Raw genomic sequence first — 26792 nt, 5'->3', positions numbered from 1 at the left:
TATATATGCAAGATGGATATAACTAGTGTCACACACCAGTTTGGAGCCCCAAGATTGGAATTTGGCTATCACCATCTTTTTCTTTTGAAACAGTAAATGACAAGTGAGAGGTGAACCTGAATAAGTACTCAAGGATACACAGTAATACAGTTGTGACCTGTCAGTCATAAGGTTACCACATCCTAAAACGTACCCTGCTTTATCATCTGTTTTATTTAAATGGGACCACAACTTAGGAAATGAACATGATGCTGTATTGATTGAGACTTGAAACAAGCAATTGAGACCATAAAGTCATGTGGAAAATGTTTATCAAAGTAACAAATCAAGTAAGACGTGGGGTCATTCCACATTAGCTGACTTCTTTGTACAACCAGAGGAGTCGCCCTTTTCTGGCCGTTACAGAGGATGCAGGTTTAAGGCATCATCACATTGACTTTGAACCCAGACGCTTTATCCATCTCTCATATACAGTCTTTTCTACCTTAGTGGCAATCAAAGCGCTTCACAATGTTTTCTCATTCCCCCACCAATAGCGACAGAGCTGCCATGCAAGGTGCTGCCTGCCATTGGGAGCAACTTTGGGTTCAGTGTCTTGCCCAAGGACACTTCGACTGTGGAGGGGGCAGGGATCAAACCGCCAACCTTACGATCAGAGGACAACCGCTCCACCACCTGAGCCACAGCCGCCCATAGTTACATGTTGTACTCATGATATAAATCCTTTGTGTCTCTTACCTGTGGCTCATAGCGTATAAGGATGTCATAGTCCATGGATTCTGGGATGTCGTTGATGTTGAACTCTAGATAGGCTCCTTCTGGCACATTCACAAATCCCATCCCAGTCCATGTAGGACTGCGATCCAGAGGATAAGGCCTCGGTACCACCGTCACACCCTGAGGTAGAGAAAGACAAAGCTGTAGCCTACATATCTGGGTTCAAGGCACCACTACATAGATGGGTTGGTACAATGAACACACTCACAGGTCCATGCTTGGCGTCCTCGGCCTCGTAAGTGTAGTGATCCAGAGCGATGAAGTAGAAGCCGGACTCGACCTGATCGCAGCGGCGTCCAAACATGTGCTCCCTGCACTCACACTGTCCAGACTGAGGGTCACAGCTGTGGAGAGAGAGGACAGGGAGGGAAACAATGACTTTGTACTTCAGTTGGTAGATATCACCATGTGTGTGATGTAGGGCTGAACCCGACAATATTCGATTGTTGTGCTGTTATCTGGGTATTTTGATATCCGAATATTCGGCTGCGCCCCCCAACTTCTCATTCAAGTGTCACATGAGTATCAGGACTGGTTGAGGACTCATATGACAGAAGTAAATAAATACTTTTTTTTTAAATCTACATTAAAATACAGGATATTAAATGCATATAAATCTAATTTTTTTATTATTAACTAAACATGATTGGGATTTTTTTTCTTGCTAAAATTACAGCAAATTATTGATGAAATAAAATGTTTCAAATAATTTTAAATGGCTTTGATTGTAGAAACTATGCCCTTGGTTATAATGTACACAGAAAGAAAGGCGTTTAAAAGATTTTTAATCATCACAAACTGCAGCACTTCTATCGATCTGCTACCACATTAAAACCAGCTGCCTGATACTGAAGCTCTGACCCAGTTGTCTAACATCACTCTGCTCCTTACGCCTTAACTGGCTGCGTTTCAGTTTCATTGTAATGAGATGATCAGTGTTTTTAACTTCACCTGTCAATACTTTAAATGCTGTATAAGTTTGACCATGCTTGTATACTTTAAGTGTCTAATCATTTATAATTTCTATGATGCAGTCCTAAGTTTTGGTTAATAAGCAATAAGGACCCTGGAACTGGCTCACCTACATTGAACATAACTGTGTCTAATGCCATCAGTTCCACCTACTTGTTGTTAATGGCTCCGCCCTGGTCGCAGTCACATGGTCTGCAGCCGTCCATGTCATTGGACAGACCCCAGTGCTGCGGCTGCAGAGGAAAAGCAGGCGTTTGTGAGTTAGACATAAACACAGAAGAAAAAGTATCCAAACCGAGCCTGTTTTGATTCATACCAGACACTGATCACAGTTGTGTCCGTCGACAAGCCGTTTGCAGAAGCAACTTCCCGTGTCTGAATCACAAGAGTTTCCTCCCGGCAGCGTTCCCAGCTGGTTACAGGTACAAGCTGCCAAAACACACAACCAGACAATGAACGGCAGATTCAACTGCGTCAGTCTGTCTGACTGTAGAATACTGTATGTCTCTGTATATCTGCACTGTGTGTGTTTGTGTGGGTGTTCTAGCATGTTTAAATTTGAAGTTCTCCAGTGACAGGCCCTTTCCTTAAACCAAATTACTTCATTTTTTACCTTGAAATTCCACTAAGTTACTCATAAGAATGATGAAATTAGAGTTTTCTTAATCAGACACTTAGGCTATGATTAACACACTGTGCAACATTTGGAATATATATTTTTAATACATGAAACTGTATGTAAGCTCAAAGGAGTAAATCCCAAGGAGGAAACAAAAGACCCCTAAAGTACCCTTAAATCAGACCTAAATGACTATTTAAGTGCATTTTAAATAAGCACTCTTTTTAAACATTTGCCTTTCTAATTGTTGCACATTGTGCCCCTTGATAGCAAATTTATGAACGTCTCACATGTCCCTGGAATATAGCTTCTACTTTTCTGCTCAAAATACTGCAAAGATGGTTAATTTCATCATGACTGTATAACTTCAGCAAGTTCTAACTAGAACATTTCAGTGTCTGTAGTTTCAAATACAGCTGAGCTGATGCTGTCCACGCCCCCTTCAGGAAGAAGACTATGTGTCTGTGTTGCATGAATGAGGACTTTCTATTGCTTCTAACTTTCATTCTGAGCGAGAATTTGACAGGGACATATCACTGCACTGTGTTTGGTGATGTGGTTACAAAGTCAGTGACAGCTTGATAATGGCTTTAAAGTGTCTGCTGATTAACATGTAGTCTAAACAGGCTGTGTTTCAGGAACTACTTCATACTTGTGGGGTTTTTTTGTGGTTCCATCCAATGGATAATTTCTAGTCATTAAACTTTAACACAGAATGAGGATATATGTCAAAAAATAAAGAAAAAATAAATAACATTAAATACTATTAAGTACATATAGTATTAAATAAACAATATAATTTAGAAATGAGGGATTTATATGATTATGTGAGACTCACGCAGGCAGCCGTCTGGTCCTTCTCCCAGTCCATAGTGTCCTTGTCTGCAGTGGTCACAGCGCTCTCCCTCCACACTGGCTTTGCAGCGACACTGACCTGAGATCAGCCCAGCGGCCACATCGGTCCGCGCGTCACACAGTCCGCCCTGCAGAGACCCGGACGGGTCACAGTTACACGCTGAGGAGACATAAGGGATGTTATCAGTAAGGCATTCCCACAACACGTGAGTAGATAAATATAGTTTGGGAGATTATGCTCTATGCTTTAGGTGATGAGATATAAAGATAATGTGTCTTTGATCAGAGGATGGAGCAACAAAACCACCTGGAAGAGGCAATGGCTAAAAATGAGCACATGAATGACTGTTTTTAGACAAACAGACCCAGTGTCTATGTAGCGCAGCCTTGAGCTGCAGAGGTGGGAGCAGGCAACAGGAATCTCTTTCCTGTCTAACATCCACCCCCAGATTCTTTTCATCTCGAACGTTTAGTCTTCAGCCTCACTAGAGACAATTGATTAGATTTTTTGCAGCTTCCTCTTGAGCCACAAAAGGCTTTACTCTGCTTTTTTATTTTTTATTTTTTTTACAGACACAGGAGTTTGTCGTGATTTTTGTAGCTTGTAGAAAGACATTGACAGAGTTTATTCAGCTCACAGTAGAGCAGACAGTTTGGGCTGAGACTGGCACTACAGAAATGCTCTAAGCACCCAAAATAGAAGGGGATCAACCTCTGGGGAGCATGAAAGCACAAGCATTCATGCCAATCTTAGTCGTAGAGTGTTATCTTATTGGACAGCAATCTATTCCTTTGCTGTTATTTCTGGCCATTTAATAAACAAAAATGTTTATCATACTTCATCAAATGAAAGTTCAATTAACAAAACTGGTTTTAAAAAATATACTTTTTGCTGTTATTTATACTCAATTCTTGTCATTTTTGTGCTGGAGATTTCTCTTTGGAGATGGTTACATCTCATTGGAGGATGAGAAAATACCCAGAATGTGACTTTTCTGGTGCATAAATGTAAATTTGGGTCTCAAAAACATTGGCATTAATCCTTTCAGGACCACACAAAGGTGACACAAATTCCACAAACTGCAACCAACAGTGTATGCTTATGTATCCATACAGCACGTTTCGAGAAGAAGTAACATCGCTGGTCCAGTAAGTTTTTTGTGAGGGAGAATGGACAACATAATGAGGAGCAAAGAGCTGTAAAGCAGTGTGTAATTTAAAAGGTGAGTCCTGCAGGGTAAAACAGAGGGAGCGATAAAACCGGGGGTGGCCATATTTCACTTTACAGAAGTATTTCCATTTGTACCCAGCACTTAGCAGGTAATTACAATCATGCTGTAACGACTACTTTTTGCTTCTTCACTACAAAGGCTTCACACAGTCGGTGAGCACAGCTCCAGATGGTGCTCGTCTAAGTTTGTGAGGCAGAAACATGTCCTGGACGCAGTTAATATAATGAGTGGTGCGCGCCATAAAGAGGTCTGTCGTGTTTTCAGCAGTCAGGGGTTACGTGGGGGGTGACATACGTTCACAGACGTTGGGGTCCCTCAGGTGTCTGTTGGGGTGCTGGTAGAAGAAAGGCGCACACTGCTCGCACTGCCGGCCCACGGTGTTGTGCTGACAGTCGTCGCACACGCCTCCGCTCATGTTGCCGGTGGTCATGTAGACGGCCAGGTCGAAGTGACACGACGAGGAGTGCTGGTTGCACTCACACACTGAGAAACAAGGAGGCAAAGTAGGACGTATGGGTGGCATTTCCTTTGAAAACATGCATTGTGTTTTATTTTTAGGTACAGTATAAACATTTCTTGCTCTTGTGTTTTTACTCTTGTTGTTTTTAACTTCGCTGCCTGATAATGTCTGAACTTAATCTGTGATTTATCTTGATTTGTTGAGAAAATTCTAAGTGTATAAAATGTAAAAATTTCTTGCTTTCTCTTACAGACTGTCGTAGCAAAATACTCCCAATTAAGAGGCTCACATAAAGGAACAGATAGATGCAACAATTACTAAAATGTCTAATTATCTAACTCGTTAATTAATCATTGATTCCTTTGTAAACTTGCTTTAGAAACGTTTTGTGTCGTAGCACTCTTATATGCGCAACTTAAATATTAAGTTAAACCCAGGAGACAGAATTTTAGCTTAAAAAGCATAAAAAACAGGTGAAAATAGCTCACCTTGCTTGTTTAGCTCAACTTATACTTTGATTTTCGCAAATTACTTTAAACAAACACACAAGCGTGCAGTTTAATTTGTGATTATTGGTTTCAGAGGTGTATCTAAGCTTTGAACAGAGCTAGGCTAGCTGTTTCCAGTCTTTATGCTAAGCTAAGCTAACCAGCTCCTGCCTATTCACATACAGAATGGGGACTCCTATCAATCTTCTCATCCTACTGAAGTAATAGACGTATTTGTCGAATTGTTTCTTTGAGTGGAAGCAGACGAGAGCAAAACAGCGACAGGCTGACTGATGTTTGTGCTCTTACTCTTGCAGGCGTGGGTGTTTCGTCCTTCTGCAGGTCTCCAGGGCAAATCTTGGTAAAAGTCTTGGCAGCGCTCACAGTTCAGTCCCTCGGTGTTGTGGTTGCACACACAGCGGCCGTGGACCTGCACACACAGGAAATGAACGCTCTGTTAGGTATTATACATTTAATAATGGTTCTGGTGGCCAGTTATACTTTAGATTTGTTACTAAATTTGTCTAAATATGCAGATTTGTTCACATTTCTTGTCCAATTCAGCTTTAAACTTGCATGCAAATTCATGTTGTCCACATACTGGCATCTTCTAAGCTACACTGACTGACATCATGAGGTTTGGCTGAAACCCCAAAAAAGGCGAGTTAAGTTGTTGTTTGAGCTAAGATTTGTTGCACATTCAGGCTGTCATTGAACTAAAGAGTAAAAATGTATCTGTCCATCTGTCTTAGTTTATTAATATTAAGCGACTTTTGTTGATGAAAACGATCAGAAACTGAGTCTATTAGTTTATTCCTAACCTTTTAGTTCATATAGTAGATCAAATCTGCTGTTGAAGATCATGTAATATGAGATCCAGGAGAAATACTAAATCGATCTTGTGGTCGGATGTTTTTCTCTACTACGCCAAAATAATCTGAAGAAACACTCAAAAAGCATTCAGTTCTGATAAAATGCTGCACAATGATGGCACAATATCTGATGCTGTCACTCTGTTCTGGGGTCTTCTCAGTAGATGAAGTTTGTCTTTCAACTTCAGAGCAACTCTCATTTCCTCAAAATGTTACTGTTAAAATTCAATCAATACACAAAATCAAAAGGAAATCAAATTATGTTTTTGCCAAGTGGAATCTGTGAAATGATCAAATAAACTCCTGGTGTTAAAGTCTCCAGTGTTGGATGTACCATGCCCTCAGCTCCAGTCGGCGCTCCGTCGATCGGGGCGCACTCGGAGGCGTGGCCGTAGCAGAAGCAGTTTCCACGGACCACCATGTCGTAGAGGGCGTAGTAGTACTTCTCCGTCACCTCGTCGCGGGAGTCGAGCAGGTTGTCTCCCAGCGTGTGGAGCTTGATGAAGTTCACTCGGAGGTTGGTGATCTTCAGCATGTCTGCACACACACACACACACACACACACACACACACACAGGAGGAATGATACCGTTGTTTATCACACACATGGTTTTACAGCTTCAGTGCTTCACTCAAGGTCATCTTATGTTTCATACATTCTAAGCAGTACAAAATAAATTCAAAATCACTTATGTGTCCCTTGGGGCAAAAATTAAATCTGCCAACAAAGCATCCATAAACAGCAAGACACAGGAAATGCAAAAGAGCAGAAGTCAACATTACAAGTGAATTTATTGTCTGTATACAAGGCAAACTGATCCTCTCTTGTGCTTCAGCTGTTTACAAGTTTATGGCTCCTGGAATTAAACCAAACATCCGTTTATTTGTTTCACATGGACGCGACCTTAAACACACTCCATATGGCTTCAGTTTAAAGGCCCTCTCCATTAAATATCAAGATTCTCACATTATCAACACGTCCAGATGGTGCTTCTGATTTGCTGGAAGACACATCATAAGTGAAATGAGCAGTCGACACCATGGCTGAACATTTCCAGCTTGAAACTGTGCTGTACTGCCGACAGCCTCAGAAACATCTTCCAGGGTTTCATACGTAACAAAATGAACAAACCAATCCTGTCTACTTGCAGGGTGGAGCTTTTTGCACCATTGTTGTTCTCCAGAGTCAGTTGCTGGCTTGAACATGTGTGGCTATGACTGAGCAGGTGAGCTGGTGTGCTCGAGCTGCCATTAAAAAAAGAGGGGTGATTGGAAGAGAGGCAGGAACTATGTAGAGCCACACATTCAAGAGGAGGCATTGGTGTAGAGTTATGTCTGAGCAGGAAAGGGCTATTTCTGTAGAATAACTTCTAAATATGTAGCTTTGATACACAGACGTGAGTTTTTAGGGGTTTCATCAATGACCAGAGAGAAACTTTTAATTAGTCATGTAGGATGTAGGCTGTAGGCTGTAGGATGTAGGATGTAGGATGTAGGGGGCCTTTTGTAGCGTTTGTTCAATGTTAAGCTGTACCAGTGATCTTTAAGTTGTCACTAATTTTAGTTTTGTAATTTGGAAACACTTTGCTGAGTCTGTCTTCAACTAGCAAATTAACAAAAACTTAAAAATGGAGTGAAATGGTTCCTCTGGTTTTGGACAGTTCTATCACACGGCTCCACAGATTCTCACATTGCTCACAAAGGAGTGACGTAGCATCGCTGTTATTAGCACATTTTTACAACAAAGTGACTCTTTTATTTCCAGTGACAGTCATCTGCAGTGATTCAGAGCTCGAGGAGTTCTTCACAGTGTTCACCACATATTTAACACGAGGCCTCTGCATGCATGTGTGTGTGTGTGACTGTGGACATGAGAGTGTGTGTGTCTTGCTGTGGATGTAACTGCGTGTACAAAGTTCAAGTCGCTTCCACATGTGAAATTCTTGCTGGTACTCTTCCTGTCTGATCTCTGATGAATGCAGCTTTGCTACAGGTACACAAAGTTACACAAAATCTGCTTTAGTTACTTCTTTTGGGGAAAATCTCCATCCTTTAGCATCTCACACACAGTCACAGTTTTGTCTTGATTATTATGAATTCCTGGTAATATTTATGTAATTTGGAACTAACTATGAAAAAAACAGAGACAATGTTCTATGAATTGTTACTATAATCTAGAAATATTCTTATAGAATAAGATTTGTCTTTAGGTTAAGCATGTAATTCAACATTTGTGAAGAAAATCTTCATCAAAAGAACAAAATTTACTTTTACCCAGGTTTAATCTGACCTTTTCCTCCAAGGATATTCATACATTCATTGTAATACCACACAGCTGTTTCCAGGAAATGTCTAAACTCTAAGACATGACCATTGGTTTGACTACATGTTTGTGCACCAAAATAAGCTGGTAAGAGATAACTGTTCCTATAATAATTGTCCGATTTGGCTGAGGACTCTATATGTATTTAAATCTATTGATAAGGCTTGATAACAAAAAACTGTTTTTCATTTTATATTTTAAGGGGACACAAGACTCAAACTCAGATTTGTTAATGGTGTCATTATATGCCGGATGAGTTGGGTGTATGCAGTTGTTTTAAATCCTAAACCTTTGTCCTTGATCACTGAGGTCACAGAGGTCATGTGGTGGAGCCTCTGAATCAGTATATATATATATATATATATATGTATATATTCAAATTTGGGCTCTGCAAAGCAATTCCTTGAATCTGTCTGCATCACAAAATCATGGTTTTTTTTTTTTTTCATTGTTCTCTTTTCTTCTTGTGAATTTCTGGATGACTGTATCTCCTCCAACTACAAACGAATCCTCAAATTATTCAAATAAATTAATCATTCCTCAATCAAAACATTTCTCGTTGACCATCTGTTTCCAAATCGGACTTGTGGGGAGATTCTAATCAAAGCCATAAACTCAGACAAAGTAATTTTGTCCAGCTGTTCAGTGGTAATTTAGAAGCAGCTTACTCTGTATCCTCAGGCTGTAGGGGTCCTCGATCTCGAAGGCGGGGTCCAGCACCCGAAATATCACCTGAAGGAGAGAAAAATGTGAAAACCAAAAACTTTAAAAAGTAGGTTTTCTCAATGAAAAACTAAACTACCTCACCTCTCCCTCTGTGGATGGCTCGATGTCTGAGTATCGGGAGTCGCAGATGATGTCGTCCACTTTGACCATGGGTCCGGAGGAAATACCCGGGAAGGACGACTCGCAGTCGTAGGCAAAGTACCGATAAACCTGCCAGGTTTTCCCATAGTCCATGGAGCGCTCGATGATCATAGCAGCCGGACGAAATGTCTGTGAGTCGATACAGAAACATCTCACATGAATAACATAAATTACATTATCGTCAAAACCTGCATCTCCTCATACTGTGATGTCAGACACTTTGCTTTCTTGTTGTCAAGTCTGTCAGCATCGCTTTTCATTGTATTTTTCACCAGCTCATGTGCATAATTTCTACACATGTACGTGTCTTTGTGAATAATTTAGGAGGCGAAACAGCATTCAGCTGAAATCAAAGTTGTTTGAGAATATTTTTGCAGAATAAAGTACAATTTTGCGCAATTTGTCATCTAGATTCTCTTTGTGTGAGAGGATGTCGACTAAAAGGCATCTTCTCTGACTTTTTCCATCAACTGGTGTCGAAAACTCAAACTTTTTTTTTTTTACATAATCACTTATTACTGTACTGGATGTGTTTGTTTCTGTTACATCAATTTTAGTAGTTCAGTTTTGTGAGAATGAAAGTTGTGAGAACTTTAAAGTAACGATAAAGTAACGTTTACAGCTAGTTTCGATCCACACTTGTCCACGTGTGCACACAATATATGATGATGAATGAATACACTGAACTTTAGTAAAATATATCCTAAAGTCCTGACGTGACTGTGAGGGCGGCGGCTGATGATGCTTCCTGCCATGTAGCAAAAAAAAAAAAAAAACAGGATGTACATTGCATGTGTGTCTTTGAGTGCCTGGGCTGTATTGTCGAGCTGTAATGCTGATGAAAGGCCTGACTGACTCCAGCTGGCCGTCATCACAGCTGCCTGTGTGACAGCGATGAGAGGTGGGCAACAGTTTTACAAACCCATCCTCCTCCTCGTCTTCCCACCGCTCCCAGGAGACCAGAACGATTATGAACAGTCCTCCACCACAGCTGTCCGACGCTGTGTTTATCTCCATGCCGGGAGTATGGAGTATTTGTACGATATATACTGTACATACATACATACGTGTGTGGGTTTGTGGGGGTGTGTGTGAGAGATAAACCAGGCACCTTGAAGGTCATGATAAGGTGTGTGAAGTGAAACTCGGCCTCCAGGTCCAGCTGGATGGTCACGTTCTCCACACCTGCAGCAGAAACGGAGAAAGGAAACAGAGCCACACAGGAAATTAATCAGTAAAGCCTTTCTATTTCTAAGAATTTAAAGCATTAACACACCCTGGACTGACTTTCTCACACAGTCAAACATACGCTCAACATTTACAGGCTCTTGTGTTTATGCAGCAGAGCAAGCTCGCTCGCTGACAGAACCCAGATACACTAAATCCTACACCACCTATTTGTGAATCTCATTAAGTTTGTGAGTAGCTGCACCATTGAACAAAAGTCATGTTTAGTACAGGAGGAAGAAATTGGCCACCAGGAAAGACAAACCATCTGGAGCTGTTACACAACTTTTAAAAAATGGTTTCAAGGAGGCAAACGATGCTTTACAAGCCATCCTAGTGGGTTGCTCTAGGGATGGAAAAATCAGCAACACATTTATACCCACAGGAGCAATCCAGTGATCCACAATAATAGGGACAGTGATAAAATAAAAGCCAAATCAGGTGCTCTATAAAAGTTGTATCTTCTTACATATAAACACAGACTTCATGGAAACACCTATTTAAACTAACCATCACTGGTCTACTGCTGTTTATGCAGCATAATGTTATCCCATTTAACATTTATTGTGTTATTTGTGAACCATAACTGGACATCTTTCCAATTATTATGAACAGCTTTTATCAAGTGCCAGTCATCTATTATGGGTGTAAATATTTTGTAACAACTCATTTCGACTAGTTAGTGCTAAAAATGCTTAAAATCCCATTAATAAAACACTTATAACTAGAAAAAACACTCATTTCCACCATGTTGTGATTTCCAGCCAATGTTAAAGTCCTGCATTCATTTGATCAACACTATCAAAACATATCTTTTAGCATTTAATTAACAACATAACAAGCTGACGGAGTGATGAACGGTCGTTCTGTACTCTCAAATATTTTGTGCACTTACATTATTTCTGCAGTTACTTACTGGCTTTAAGCATAGACTGTATAAAAGATGGATCAGGCAACCGGCCCTGAAAAATGAAGCCAACCTGGAAGTGTCAAAAACCTACGTCCGCGAGCTGCTGGCTCCAAAAAGCCCTGGCTCCCATAGACTTGAATTGGAAAAGAAGTGATCACAGATCATGAAATACCGCATTCCTACAGCTCAGGATTTTTTTCTTATTAATTTTCATAGTCAAGTCCAGAGATCAGGTGACCAATCTGAAAATAAATCAATACTGAATTTTGAAAACATCCTCAACATTTTGCGGGGCAAGGGGCGTGGCTGGTTTGATTGACAGTTGGCAGCGACGATACAGACGAAGCGAGCAGAAGGCGGTAAATGTGGGCGGGCAGAGAGGGCCCGCCTCTCAATCCATCTGACCAATCTCTGCTCCTATGGCTCCGCCCCCCTCCGACGATTTTTGCGTCACTGGCTCCAAAAATCCAAGATGTCAACCAGGAAGTAGCAAAACCCTGGCTTCATTTTCTCAGTGCAGAAACCAACGGGTGACGTCACGGTAGCTACGTCCATCTTTTATACAGTCTATGCTTTTAAGCTGTTCGCTAACGCTCTACTAGGTTGGCATAACTACAGCAATGTTATTGCTAAAACAAACAGACAGGGAGTAACTTAAGCTAGGTTAGCATAGCTTTAGCAATGCAACAGAAATGAAAAGCATGACCGACGCAACAAAGCATGCATCAGTCGTCACTGTTAATTTCACAACGTCGTTATGAACTTATCTGTCAGTAGCCCCGCTCAGCCCACTCCTGTAATGCTGCCTGGCTGCAGCTTACTCCTGCACTACTGAGAAGACAGCGGTGAGGACTGAAGGACTGAATGGAGTCAAAGCTCCATCTAGTGAACAAACGGCGCAACGACAGCATTCTGCAGGACTGTGACACTTAACAGCATTTACTGTTTTATGACAAAACAACCAGAACGTCACCAAAATGTAATCATCTGTTCATTGTGCCATTGTCAACATTTCCTGAAAATTTCATGTAAATCCGTTCATAGCTTTTCGAGTTATCTTGCTAATAACAAACAAACAAACAAACAAACAAACAAACAGATAAATGCCGCCTAAAACATAATTAGGGGTTGAGGAACAAGTCGTAACTAAACAAGCTAGGAGGCAAGATGGAACTGGAGGAGTGCTGTGAGGGAATTAGGAAATCCCAAGTGAAGCTATTGTGTGTCTGCAGCTTCCTGGTGCTCCAGAGCCATCTGCACTGCTGGCTGCTGCTGCCTCCATGACTCACACCTCCGACAGATTCCCACCAGTCTGCGGGAACACTGTGTGCATGTGCAGCGTGAATGTGGGAGCAGAGAGGCAGGACTTGTTCGTCTGCATGGGAACCTGCTGTAATGTGATGTCTTTCAGGAATCCAGTTAATGATGTAATGATGGAGATCCACGGTTTTCATTTCACAGAGCGTCAGATGTAACGGTTTGGAATAGCTGCTGGCTCAGAGCAACCCAAACTAAACACACGTATGTTTAAACAAACAAGTGAAGCATCTGACTGCAGCAGGCTGTGTATCTATTCGACTGATGTTTATTTATGTGAGAGGAGGCTTTTTTTTTTTCCTGTGGTGACACACAGGTAAGCTTCCTGCCCTCCAGCAGTGGAAACGGGCTGTTAGTTGTAAATTGAGCGCTGGATCCGGCAAAACAAGTGATTTCAAAGTTGGCACGCATTTTGACACATGGGGGCTTTTTGGGACACAAACTCTGGAAACGATAAAGAAAACTCTCCCCTTGAAACACGTTATTCTCATGTGTACAACTGCTTCTTGCAAATCTGTTTTTTTTGCTATGCCAATTAATTCACACTTATTTGACATCTAAATACATCTCTGCTTGCTTTGCTTCACGTTATAATCTATTTTATGTGATTAACCTTTATACACACTATATCTATACACACATCTGAGGACGTCATCTTTGGTTTTGGGAAACACTGATGAAAATTTTGCACCATTTTTTTGACATTTCATAAATAACTAATTGTTGTTGCTGCAGCTCCCTAGCTTGAAACTTTACTGATCCTAAAGTTATCAAAGGTACATAATATTTACATTTAAAGCTGGATTTTTGGAAAAATGTGCTTAAATGATGCACAAGATATGAAGAATAGTCGTTATTAATGAAATCCTATGGCTATTTTTAAAAAAAAGCGTCTCTGTGATCACATCTGACACTATGATACTTAAAAGTAAAGAAAATAAGGTGATTGTATTCATCTAAAAGGAACTTAACAAGTATGTTCAAGGACATTAACTGTCTCCTTCTATGCATCCACTGTCAAAAAAGCAAAGAGCAGTGATTGAAGTAGATGATAATAGCTTATGGTTTAGAGGAGCTGTCTGAATCACAACCATATAAATCACAAACTGAGTACAGCGGAGCAGAATGGTGTAACTTCAGAAGCACTGTTGTTAATCCTCCCACATGGGAAGCATTTAGCTGTTTCATGCTCCCGGCTTCTTTGTGAGCAGATACTGAGAGTGAAACATGTGATTACAGATTCTCAAACTGAGATAATCTTTCATACTTTCCCACTGTGGAGCTCCTGCTGTCTTATTATATGCTCCCTTTTTTTTCCATTTTAAAGTCCTGTATGTACTCAAGTGATGACACACAGCTGTTTCCTACCCGCACACCTGTTCTCCAAGTGCACCTGTAAGCCCCGCCCCCGAGGCCCGCTCTGATTGGCTGCAGACTGTGGCTCTGTGATCTCCTGTCTAGTCATTACTGAGCTCAGTTCCCATGAGAACAGCCTCAGTGGACGCTCACACGCTATTGTGCTGTAAAGCAGGAGTGAACAGGAACCCCCTCGGAAGAACAAACCCCCTCTTGTTTGTTTCTCAGGTGTGTGTTCTCTTCCGCTCACCGTTCTCCGACTGCCACCAGGTCTTGAGGCGGTTCGGGGCGAAGGTGGTGACCACGTTCTCGATGGTGTGGCTGACGTGGTTGCTGTCCTCGTCGTACATCTCGCTGGAGTCGCACACGAAACATTTCGTCTCCTCCTGATGGACAGGAAGTGTTAAAGGGTCAGTTCACCATATTGTTAACGAGCCATGCAGACAGGTTTGCTTTAACCTTAAAACAACTGTTGATTGAAAAATGACACAATGACTCTGAACATCTGTAGCTGTCTTGAGGACATAAAGTAGATTCAAATAAAAAGGAGGTGTTTTTGATGATATACTTCAGGTAAGTATAATAATAACATATAGTCCATGTTAGTATTTAGTTTCCAATGGAGTTAAGTATCACATTACTCAACTTGATTATTTTCACGATTTTTGGTTTCATAAAATGTCCGAAAGAAGACTTTTAGCTTTTAGCTTGAGTTTCATCAGGCAAAAGTTTAATTAATTCATCAGGCCGAAGCATCACAAATAGACATATTTTTGTATGTTGAACAGTGTGTAGGAGTTTAAACCTTTTTTACATGCTTGTTCTCTCCTCCACACCTGTCTCATGAAATAAATGTGCAAAGAGTTGCTTTGTCTTTAGTTACTGCATATTTGCCAATTAATTTTCTTTCAGTACACTAATAAATTAACCGCCTAATTGTTTTAGTTCTACAGCCAACTGCACAATATAACAGTGGAGGAGTTTTGCTTTGGTTTCTTTTCCATAAAAAGATCAGCCTCTTTTTTCCTTTCTTTGCCTAGTAAAGTTCCTACAGAGTGAAAGGACCTGAAAGTGTCTCAGTGGCAGCCATGATAAGAGCAAAGGAAAGAAGCTTCAGTGCTTCCGTTCTTATCTCCTTTAGCATTAGACACACTGCTCCGTCCTTTACTGAAGGAAAGGAGAAAATCTTGTCACATAATTTCTTGTGGCAGCAACATTCAAAGCGACTCAACATCCTCATCAACAGCTTCACATAACGTGGCCTCATGTAGGGACAGCTGGACTGTCTCAGTCATTTCCTTTGTCCTCACGGATATGAAGGATCACAAGTTTCCCTGATCTTAAGTGGTTTATTTTTTACTCTAACTGCCACACTCAATGAAGTACTCTGACACATCTGAGGAAAAAAGAGCAGAGTCCACGATCTTCAGTCCACTTATAGGATCTCAACTAAAGTTGTCACAGAAGGCAGTAATTTAAAGAAAATTCTTCCCAGTGTGCATCACAGGTCTGCTTTAAGTGTGATTATCACCTGACTCTCACCTGCTCAGCTGCGTCACCACATTGTGTGTGGTCAGACTCACAGGCTTTTGTTTGCATTCAAACCATTTATAGTCTCTGTTTTTAGTAAATCTTGTGATTTGAACATTGTTGGCAGCAGAGTGGCTCCTTCCAAGTGCAGCGATGCAGAGAGGCCTCACAGAACTTCACTCTGTGTCATGAGCCACAAGCTCTAACTGGCCTGTAAGACCTTGACTTATCATCAGTTTATCAGCATTTTTTCACTCTCCTACATAATAACCACAGAGATATTTTAGCTTCTATGATTAGATATTTCATTATATCTACTAACACGTGGTTAATGGTCTGCTTGGACATACACTTGATTATAAATTCTGATAACTTTGTGATGTTTTATCATCTTGATCAAGGCAGCACATCAAACAACAGACGTGAGGACAAAGTAGCGAAATAAGATTAATGTTTCTAATTTACCTAAAAACTTGAAATATCGAGGATAAAACTGCACAATATTATAGAGAAAAGCAAAAAACTCTGAGAATCCCTTTGAGCAATCACTTGACGACACACGATTATGTGATGTATTTATTTTTTTGGAATCATTAACCACAACCTCTAAGCTCCGTCTAACTTTGTGAACCAAATCTGAGCACTCTTCTCTCCTACTGTTGTGACTGACAACAGATGAGCTCAGTTCACTGCATTGATGGGAAGACTGACACATGAATCATGTTTTTGGTAGATTTTCAGTTCTATTTCTCTAAAAACACATTCACTTTATCTCTATGGTGTTGTTGTTGGCTAGACTACATGGTTTCATTCTACAGTATATTGGCGGCCAACTGCCAAAACACTCATCACAAATCTCTTCACACACTGTAAAGTATTTCTCACTGATTCTTCTGATCTAAATGCTGTTCTGGCTCAATGGGAATATTTTCTTGCAGCCACAGTGAGCGGAGGCCTGTTGTTTTGGAACGAGACACATGTGGGTGAAAGTTTGAGGTGTCCACATACTTTTAGCCAGTTGAGTTTACAGCCGAATGGGTTGGAATGGACGACGTCAAATTAATGATGCATAGTTTATATCATGTTGCTGGTGTGTCTGTTCTGTTTAACAATGCAGTCGCTGCCCCCGGGAATCTGAACGCCAGATGGTTTGGCATGTACGCGACCTAAATTATGACTCACACACACTCTTAAACGTCACAATATTGCAGCATGGGAATAAACAAGACAAGTTTCCCAGTTTCGCCGAGCCACGGGCCAACTATGTCTGTGTTGAAACGGACGATTGGCTCCACTTAGCAGGGTTTAGTGGAAACAGAATCAAAACTCTACTGCTTTAGTCGGACGTCCTCCCTCTCCCTCATCCGCAAGCTCATACTTGAGGACTGTGCTCATCCTAAAAAGCTCAGAAAGCCCCCACAGTGTGTCTTTCATAAAAACACCATTCACACACAGAACCGGCTAAAGGGTGTTTGATAAGGAGAGAATATCCCCTACCTCGCCCCCGGCCCTCATGCGCACAGGGCCGGGATTGTGAGGCGCACAGTGCTTTTATTGTGGATGGGAATGTCTGAACTCCCACTCGACAAGACAGCGAGCAGACACTGTACATGTGCATGCTCCCACACACGCACGCAGATACAGTGTCATCTGAAAAGCTTTCGGCTTTATCTCTTTTATATTTGCAGAAATCAAGCTGCTCGATGGACTCGCGTACATGTAACGAGGCTTCATTCCTGCGCAGACATCGACTGACCCCTGCAAGAATTCGTGAGCGATAAGTCACGGTCATAAAAATGTCATCTTCAAGGCCGACGTAGCTGCTACATTTCATTACACTTTAATGAAATTTGGATCCAAAGCAGAACTGACCCACTTTTTTTTTTTAATCCTCTGCAGAGACTTTTCTGCACAAAGTGATGAGCATCTCCAAGAAATTACAGGAAGTTTTAATCTAATTTATTTAATCCAATTTGTTTTAAATAAAGTTGTTGTGATAAAGATGTTTGTATAAAAGTGCATTTGTTTGGGTCATTATTAAGGATTTTTAAAACTCCAGTGGGGAGTTGGGCAGTTACTTTATTCCCTGTTTGGTTCTTCAAACTATGATAAAGAAATTCTTTTAAGCAGATACATATTTGTTGTGAATGATCTTAATTTGTAAAGTCATATGTGACTACAACTGTTAAAAAATGTCATAGAGGTAACTGGAACTACTACAGAGACATAAAATGGATGGACTTATAGATAAAGTAAACTCTAAAAGATCATGTTTGGGCTCAACTAAAAACAACAAAAGTCTGTGTTCATCACTTTTAAGTTACGACAACTTCTAATAAAACTTTGTTCAACCACCACACTACATGAATCCAGTGAAATCAGCTTTTCCTCTACAATCAACGGTATGTTTGTTCTAACCATATTTGAATGCTGAACTCAAAGTGAAGAAGAATTTGGGTATTGAGTCAATTTCATTGAGTTACCTCAACTTGAATTTAGTTGTAAATCAACTAATGCAGAAATCTGAGTTGAAACAACACACATTATTGAGTTGGTAACACAGTTACAAACAGTACTATGTCAACACAACTCATCGAAATAATGTTTGCAACCTAAACTATTCATCTAAATCAGTAAGTCAGACTTTTTTATCTTGCAACCAAGTATCTTATGAAGTGATGGGAACAGGTTGCTTGAATTACCTTGTTGGGTTTACCTCAGTTTGGCACTTGAGAAAATATTACTTTCTAGGAATCTCTGTACAGAGGTGATTTGTAGATATTAGAGTCAGACTGTCTGTTGATACTTTCCTTTCACAGATTTATCAGTATCGACATTTATGTTGTCTGATATAAAAAAAAAATATTTTTTTAGAATGGATTGCAGTAAATGATGCTTCAGGCAATTTAGAATTAGTATCATCACATAAGTGACTCTGTTTTTTACAAGACTCTCAGCACATGTCTGCAGCACATGTAGCAGAGCACACTGTGGAGCGGAGTCCAGTGGTGTCTCCACAGCAAGCTGATAACTCTCACACTTACTGAAAAGTTGATTAAAAAGTTGATAAATATTTTGTATCGATTTTGGCATTGGCAAAGTTCAGGTATCAGTCAGGCTCCACTGCATGCAGCACATACAGTCTATATAGAGACTTAGGGTTGTGTAAGACGAATGAATTGTGGGATCTCACAGATGATTGAACTGTTTATTAGTGTAACATCATGTGTTATGAAGCTGTTCTTGAGTCGTCAATGTTATGTTTATGTGTTGACTTTTCCTCTCTCTCCGATAATTTCCTTTGAATGTAATCCCAGTCAGCAGTTTGCTACCTGTTGTTCAGGCCACCTAAAGCCTTTCCCACGTTAAAATAACAGCCATTACTGTCCGTTTATTTTCTCTCGGCTTGTTTTCAGAATCTGAATCATCCCACTGGGGAAACTGTGGCCCACAGGCAGCCAGAAAAACAGACAACAAAAGCCTTTCTCAGCCTGTATGCTTTAAAATTAGCAACAAAACCATAGCCAAACTTTTTATCAAGCATTCGCTAGAGTTCCCTCTGCTCTTGGCAGCACTCAAGTCTCCATAATCACCTTCATTAGAGTCCAACATGAGCCTTTTCTTCACCATAACTAAGTCATTCCTTATGACAATTTTATGCTCCCACATTCCATGCCAGCACCATGCACAAATAGAGAATAAAAGCAATGAAATGTGATGAGTGGAGCTGCAGAACACTGAAATATCATCAAGATTTCAAAACTGCACCACAGGCCTCAAGATTTCCAAATACCTGCTGTTCTGGAAAACTTCCAGAGTTCACCCAATGGAAGCTGCTTTATCACAATCTCACACAGTTGTTTTTTTCTTTTCTATCTCGGGTTACCAGCAGCAGCTTAATTCTTACCTCCAGATGTCCAACAATGCAGAAGCGCTCCGGCTCGTACAGGCCGCAGGTGGAGGAGGCGCCGAGTTTGTGCGCTCGGCCGATCAACAGGTCACCTGTGGCCGGATAACAGCTGCCCTCTGTGCAAACATCTGAAAACTCTGGCACCAGAGCCCTGACAGGACTCCACAGGGCTGCAGGGAGGAGAGCTGCTGTCAGTGACATGACAAAAAAAAACCTTCACTGCAAACACGGGAAAGCTTGGAAGTTTAAGCAGCCATTACGCATGACGCATGATCTCTTTGGTTTCAATTCAAAAAGGACAGTAGCAGAGCAGCTTGTGGCCAATTTATTTAAATCAGAATCACATGAAATCCCTCTTTAAATGAGGGTGAACTGTACAGCTGTGGGAAACTGGCACATGGAGAGTTTTATGTAGCTTTACTGCTGCAGCCTTTTGGAACAGACTCACTTCTGTTTTGTGGAAAAACTGTGAATAATAGTTTGCATATGGCTCTCATTACATGTGTTTGCTGCTGGGGAAGCATTCTGCAGGATAAAATTCCTCCCAGCGAGCCCCGAGTAGCACTTCAGCAGATATTTAGACAAACAAAATGAAAACTTCAACTCACCCAAAGTGGTCAAAATGTGTATTATGAGCGACATCTCCGAGAGCGGCGCATTGACAGCTCGTCCAAGATGTTGATGGTTCCTCCTACAGCTGAGTGTGTGAAGTGTAAAAGTCAGTGAGCCAGAGGGAGTTGTCTTGTAGAAAGTTCGCATCCCACCAACCAACTCCACCCCGCTGTCAGCAGCGCGCCACACGGAGTTGTGGAGAACAAGCGCACCCTCTGCTGGCAGGACTGGACACAGCTTTCTCATCAGACAGGTTTCTGCACAAGAATGTTGTGTTTGCTGCTTTTATTGTGTCGTTTAATGCATTTGTGTATATTTCCAGACACATCGGTTAAATTTTCAGTGGCAGAAGAAGATTTGACAGACATTTTGCTTCAGTCATTGCCAAAAATATTCAGTTGTGTAAAATTACAGTCACACTCTTAAAAAAAAAAAAAAAATCTCTTTAAGAAGCAAAAGCTCTCATGTCTCATTTCAGGATAATATGTGTTATAATATTGGATTGAAAGTCCTGGGCTTGGGCCCTAAGAGTCAACCCTAACAATTCTAAAATGAAATGATCTGCCAAAAGAAACCCAGATCTCAAGAAACCAAATATCAGTTCAAATCAGGAAACCCCCCATCTAGACTGTAATTATGTTATGAGCATCAGAATCAGTGTGCCAGGAAGCCTTGGTCTGGCAGGGAATGAACTGAAACAAAAACAAAAACAAGTATTTTTATGCACTTTAAAGCTTTTTTACAAAACAGACATATGAATTTGAATTTTGACCTAAAGCTGTGACGGTGTAATTAGACCAATCATCCTCAATGGTAGTGAAGTTTGGGGTCCACTCAGTCAGAAGGACTACACTAGATGGGACAAATATCCCATAGAACTTCTTGCAGATCCATTTTAAACATTCACAGAAAAACATCAAACCGTACCCAGCATGCAGGACCAAAAAGGACTGTTATCTGCTGACTATTGTGGTTACATTTTTATTACATGTCAAGTCAAGCCCCCAAGACTCACTGACATTTTAGACGCTACAAAACCAAGAGCAGAACTTCCCCAAACAGTCCCTTCTGTCAGCTGGTTCTGAGACTTACTGATCAGATAACAACCAACACTGATTCACCTCAGACCAGCTCTGCTCTCCAACCATTAATCAGAGCAAATAATATTATTACAGTAAGAAAATATGCTTATCTGGAACACTGGAGGATTGAAGCCAAAGTTCAGCACAAACGTCACTGTTGTCTGCTCATAAACCATGAATATAAATAGGCAGAATTTCTCTTTACTTTTAGAGACACAAAGCAGAGACGGATCCTGACCAAATACAGACTCAGTGATCACAGTCAGGACACAGAGAAAGGACGACACTCACTGTAAAATGAATGAGGTAGATACGGTGTTGCAGTTCCTCTTAAAATGCTACAGACACAATGGAAGAAGACAGAAACACTGAATAGTTGGACTTGTTAGTCCCAGAATTCACAGAACTAAATGCAAAGGAAAACACCAGAGAGGGACACACAGCACAGAACTGCACATGTGACTGTATGTCACAAGCTGAGCACACACACAAAACACACATTTAATGTTTTTTATCCTTTTTTTTTGTGTCCATTCTCTTTTGTTATCAACCTTTTCATTTTCTTATTCTGTTTAGTAGTTTTTCTTTTTAATTTAATCACCTCTTTGTTGTTGATATTATTCCAAGTCAAGTCAAAGTTACTTTATTCTCAATTCTGCTACACGTGTACACATACAGAGAACTGAAATTGAGCTTCTCTTGAACCCTCATTTTAAAGACACAGTTGAAAAAATATACATTCTCAAAAATGTTTCAGATAAACATATAATCAGCTGCAAAATGTTCAATTTAAACATACAATAGGCTAAAGAATATACAATCTAAACATATAATAGACAAATGTGCAGTAAACAGTGCAGTAGACATAGCTTATTATGCTGTAAAGTGGCTTCGTGTCAGGCAGTCCTTGTGCTGCTTGAGTCCAGTTTAGTTTTTAATGACCAGAATTTGTGTATGCAGGGGGTAAGGGGGGAAGGGAGGGCAGAGAGTTCAGAGTTTATTATTGTTATTGTTGTTAGTAGTAGTATTTACACCAACCTTGATGGTTTTGTGGTGCTGTTAATATGATATTCATGCTTAAAACCATATGGAATACAACTGAATTAAATTGCAGTTTGAGCTGCTGTTAAAAGTGGAATCATTCCATCTATTTAAAACACTGCAGAGTAGTTTAATTTAACATGTTGTTATTTAGTAGTTAATTAATATTTTGGAATAATAACCTGATTTTGCAAACTGATTAAAGCTGACACTTAAATGCATCCATATAGAAATGGTCACCAAAATATAGAAGAGTAAAACTATTAATGATAGTTTTAAACTAGATTTTCAAATATTATGAACGTTTTCAAAAAATAATGTTTTTAGTATTTACCTTCAGTAGTAGGAATAATGCTTCCTCACGATTTATATGCTTTTAACTTAATTCATAAAGAAATTGTATTTATCTTGAAGCGGAACCTTTAATGTCCTGCCGTAGCACATCGGACTTGTGTTAGAGACGGACCGGAATCAGCGTGAGGTTACAGAAGTCCGTTCTGAAGTGGTGCACCTGGTAAGTTTTCATGAGCCTCCTGTCTCCTCTCGGTGCTACATTTGGACTCTGTTCCTACGGACTCGTTGCTGTCCAGCTGCCGTCCAGCTGCTTCAGTCTTTAAACCAGAATCCTTCCAGAGAAACGATCGTTTTGAGGAGTTATTTCGTGTCTGTCCAGTGGCGGGAGACTCCTGAAGCCTCAGAGCTGCTGCCTTTAACCGGAGCTCTGACTTTGAGTCCATGCTGACAGGATTCTTCTTCTGTAATCTCACCAGAGTCCGTTCAGAAAACGGTCAGTTTGTTGCTGCTTCGTCTGTCAGGTTCACTCATCCTGTTGTAACTTCGCCATAATTCACCTTAAAACAAAAACCATCATTTACCATCAAATAGATCATTCTAGTGGAACACAGTGGGACGGCCTTCAAAATACAGCGTTTGTTCTACGAAAATGTTTTGTGAGCCTCTTACAGGGTCTTATTGTGTGTTGCCTGTTTTCATTTTTATATATATATATTTTAACCATTATAGCTTTAGTGCTGTTTTACACTCAGCTACCAGATAAACAGGTGCACACAGCTAAAGCTAACACAGTCTAACACAAAGGACCTGCCATAAATCATACTTTAATGTGTGTTTATTATTGAGAGCAGTGGTTCAGGTTAAAAACTGCTTCACTGTACTGTTGAACTGTGTTATCAAATGTGAGAGAATGTTTTGACATGTATACATTAGGGATGAATTGTTCCAAATGAGTCAATGCAGTTAGCAAATCACCAAGGAAATAAAAACCTGTAGCTATTAGTGATAGAAATATTGTAGTTTTACATTTATTACGCCCTGAATGTTAACCTGAAGCTCAAATTTCAGTCTTCGTGCCAGTCAAAAACAACAGATGGATGTTTTACTCAAATCACTCAGGCCTTGTCAATGATTCTATAAATCTGTGTCGTGCTTCATGTGTGACTGTCACACTTTGGATTGTGTAGTCTTATGTGGTAATGCTCTATCATGTGTTTTAAAACTGTTACACAGGATATGTACAGAATTACAATATTCTGTCAGGAGAAAAAATGCATTTAAAATCATTCAGACCTACTGTGAAGCCTAGTTTTAATAAACGTGATGTTAATATGTACTTTTTTTCTTTACAAAGTTTAATATCTTCATATTCCACACAGTCCTGTTCAATAATGGTGTATTTTTTATTGTCTTGTTGTGTTGTTCAGGTCAGTCTGGTTAAGTCCTCAGCTGCTGTGTTTGTCTTCACTCGGAGTTGTCTGTGGAGCACAGAAAAGATGTTGAGAAGTGCCTCAGCACAGGTGAGGATGACGCAGGGCTTACTGGATCAGATTTCTACTCTTGCTTTAGTTACTTGTCAATGTTGGATTTACAGCAGATGAAGGCAGTGTTATAATATCACACAGAAAAGACTGTTTCTATAGTCGTTTGTCCTCATAATGCTAAAAGAGTTTTGTAGCCATAAATTAAAAGACTGTGCAAGAACATATTTACCCTCATGTGTTCTTTTTAGATCACTCACCAGTTAGAAAAGTCAGTGAGAGGAGATAAAAACATTGGGGTTCAAAATTATCTTCATTGTGCCACAAGAGAGTACACATGAGCCAAGATAAAGCAAAGACGGAGCCAGAGTGTTAGTTTGCATAAAGCATATCAATAACACCATAGATTAAACACACACGGAGACTTGTAGTTCGAAAATAGGTGCATTGAAATTACGTCCTGAAGACAATAGCTTAAACTCTTCATGGACTGGATGGTCCAACATCGCATTAGCCCTTTGAAGGACCTGCCTGTTAACAAGACCAAAGGCTTGATCTGATTCCACCTTGAGACCATGCTGACTAGTCCAACAAGGCTTCCAAGGCATCATCTGATTGGAAATATTTAAAGGTGTAATTTTCCTCAGTAAATAGGTCTTTGCTGAACATTCCATGCAGGCATATGCAGGAAGGTACATATTAAAAGTTTCTGTGCCTGGTCTCTCATTCATCCACAGATCATCAGGCAGGTGGTGAGATACAGGAGCACTGATGCCAGCCTCATCCTGGAAAGATGTAAGTGAAGTTTTTATCTTCTTCAGTTGCTCCAGTTCTGGCTGGTTTTATAAGTGTCAGCTATTTCAATAGATATTCGACTGGATTTAGATCAGGACTTCAGGTCCAGCGTTTCCTTCTCATTTACATTTTGGTGCTTTTGGATCTGTGTAAGTTTTGGGTCTTTAACCCATTGGAGGAGCCACGACCTCTTGTGACCTGAGGTAGACGTTGGGCTGTATGTTTCACTTAAGTATACCTTGATAAACCTCTGATTTTCACTGTGTCCTCCACAGATTCAGAGCAGCAAAGCAGCCTAATAACACAACCTGGCCTTCTCCGTGTTTCACAGCAGACGTAGAATTCTACTCTGTCAGAACATTTTAAGCAAATTTCTGGGATTTTTCTGTTTCTCATTAGAATGTGCAGTCTTTATCCATTTGGCCCACTTACATTTAAAAAGGATTCGACTCCTTGATCACGGAGACCTGCTCTGTATTGTAAACCATTTGCTCTATTCTGTTTGGGATGAGCTGCGATAGTCTTATTTGGTAAATACTGCTCTCCTGATGTCAGACAACTCTCTTATTTTTGTTTCTTGTGTGTCCATGTTTAGTGTGATGCATATAATGATACCAAGCAGCACAGTGAGCACTCTCTACCATTTAAACCGGCTAATTGACTGATTATAACCTCATAGACTTGTGTGATATTAACTGAAAACAACAATCTACTTGAAATATCACCACAGTCTACTCATTTATCAGTACATTTCAGTTTATATTATTTGGTTTGAAAATCATTACAAATACACAACCAGAATATACTAGACTGGTGTAGACCTTTTATAGCATTTTATTGTGGGACATGTTACATTTTATGCCTAAGAGACGACATATAAAATTGATCTAACCTCACCGCCAATGCTCTTTGCTTTTCCAGCCATAAACCGCGTTCAGCTGTTGGGTCGGGTTGGTCAGGACCCGGTGATGAGACAAGTGGAAGGTCGAAACCCCGTTACCATCTTCTCATTAGCGACCAATGAGATGTGGCGCTCTGGAGAGGGAGAGATGAGCTCACCAGGTGAGATGTCTTAGTAGGAAACTGTTTTTTCATTCATTTTAAATCCTAAACTTCTCAGTTCTATTGTGTAAGATCACAGAATGTGATCTTCTCTGCTTGTTTGGCATTAGACACCATTATTTGATCCCACAAGGAGAAATTTTGCCTTCTCCCAGCTTGTCAGGAAGCTGCAGCTAGAGAGTCAGCTACACGACAGCGCCCCTGGAGCAGCCGGGGTTAAGGGCCTTGATCAGTGGCAACTTGTTGTGACTGTAGAAATAGTTCAACAGAGGTTTTATTTTAAGGCTATTTTATGCTAATCCATCAGCGGTAATTCCACAACACGTTTGTCTGGGTGAAGTTACACCATCTGCAAGTATTGATATTCCCTCTTGTTATTCTTGCCAAACGCTGGTCACATTATGCGTTTGCTGAAGGACAGTTTCTAAATGAAACAGCCTGTTTGCACTTCAAGGTTGGACAGCAGCTCATAGTTCTCTTTGGCATTTCAGTGTCGGTGATATATTACAGGGGCTGTGTGATGCTTGTGAGTGACTGAAAGGCTCATTTTCAGTGTTTTATTTGTCTTAACTCTTGTTCATCGGCTAAATACAAAAATAAAAAGGACACTGGTTTATGTGAACCTGGAAGCTGTCACAGAGCTGATTAAGTTCATGAAGAGTTGTCATTTGAAGGTGCACAGTTTTCAGATGAAAGGGGAAATAAACATC

At 40.4% G+C, this 26792-nt stretch overlaps 2 protein-coding genes across 5 annotated transcripts in view; one reads left to right on the top strand and one right to left on the bottom strand.

Annotated features, from left to right (window-relative positions):
* Positions 1-20426, bottom strand: part of LOC103364103 (laminin subunit beta-1-like) — a 38767-nt gene extending 18341 nt beyond the window's left edge. The window contains exons 1-14 of one of the 3 annotated variants that reach the window (XM_008291115.1): positions 20324-20426; positions 19713-19903; positions 14526-14661; positions 10577-10650; positions 9406-9594; positions 9267-9330; positions 6610-6812; positions 5713-5833; positions 4750-4938; positions 3207-3383; positions 2066-2178; positions 1903-1982; positions 986-1121; positions 739-897 (exon numbers count right to left, since the gene is read on the bottom strand). In XM_008291115.1, the coding sequence (XP_008289337.1) occupies positions 739-897; positions 986-1121; positions 1903-1982; positions 2066-2178; positions 3207-3383; positions 4750-4938; positions 5713-5833; positions 6610-6812; positions 9267-9330; positions 9406-9594; positions 10577-10650; positions 14526-14661; positions 19713-19903; positions 20324-20357 (1866 nt within the window). In that variant the 5' untranslated portion in view covers positions 20358-20426. The remainder of the gene's footprint in view (positions 1-738; positions 898-985; positions 1122-1902; positions 1983-2065; positions 2179-3206; positions 3384-4749; positions 4939-5712; positions 5834-6609; positions 6813-9266; positions 9331-9405; positions 9595-10576; positions 10651-14525; positions 14662-19712; positions 19904-20323) is intronic. The other 2 variants (XM_008291116.1, XM_008291118.1) reach the window with 2 other exon arrangements.
* A 2478-nt stretch (positions 20427-22904) lies between these two features.
* The window catches only part of ssbp1 (single-stranded DNA binding protein 1), an 8820-nt gene continuing 4932 nt past the window's right edge, over positions 22905-26792 (top strand). Inside the window, exons 1-4 of one of the 2 annotated variants that reach the window (XM_008291114.1) lie at positions 22905-22964; positions 24172-24264; positions 24963-25020; positions 25942-26082. In XM_008291114.1, coding sequence (XP_008289336.1) covers positions 24241-24264; positions 24963-25020; positions 25942-26082 — 223 coding nt within the window. In that variant the 5' untranslated portion in view covers positions 22905-22964; positions 24172-24240. The other variant, XM_008291113.1, reaches the window with a different exon arrangement.

This window comes from Stegastes partitus, unplaced genomic scaffold (assembly GCF_000690725.1).
Source record: "Stegastes partitus isolate 25-593 unplaced genomic scaffold, Stegastes_partitus-1.0.2 Scaffold718, whole genome shotgun sequence".
NCBI classification, from domain to species: Eukaryota; Metazoa; Chordata; class Actinopteri; family Pomacentridae; genus Stegastes; species Stegastes partitus.
This window is presented reverse-complemented; position numbering and strand designations above follow the sequence as displayed.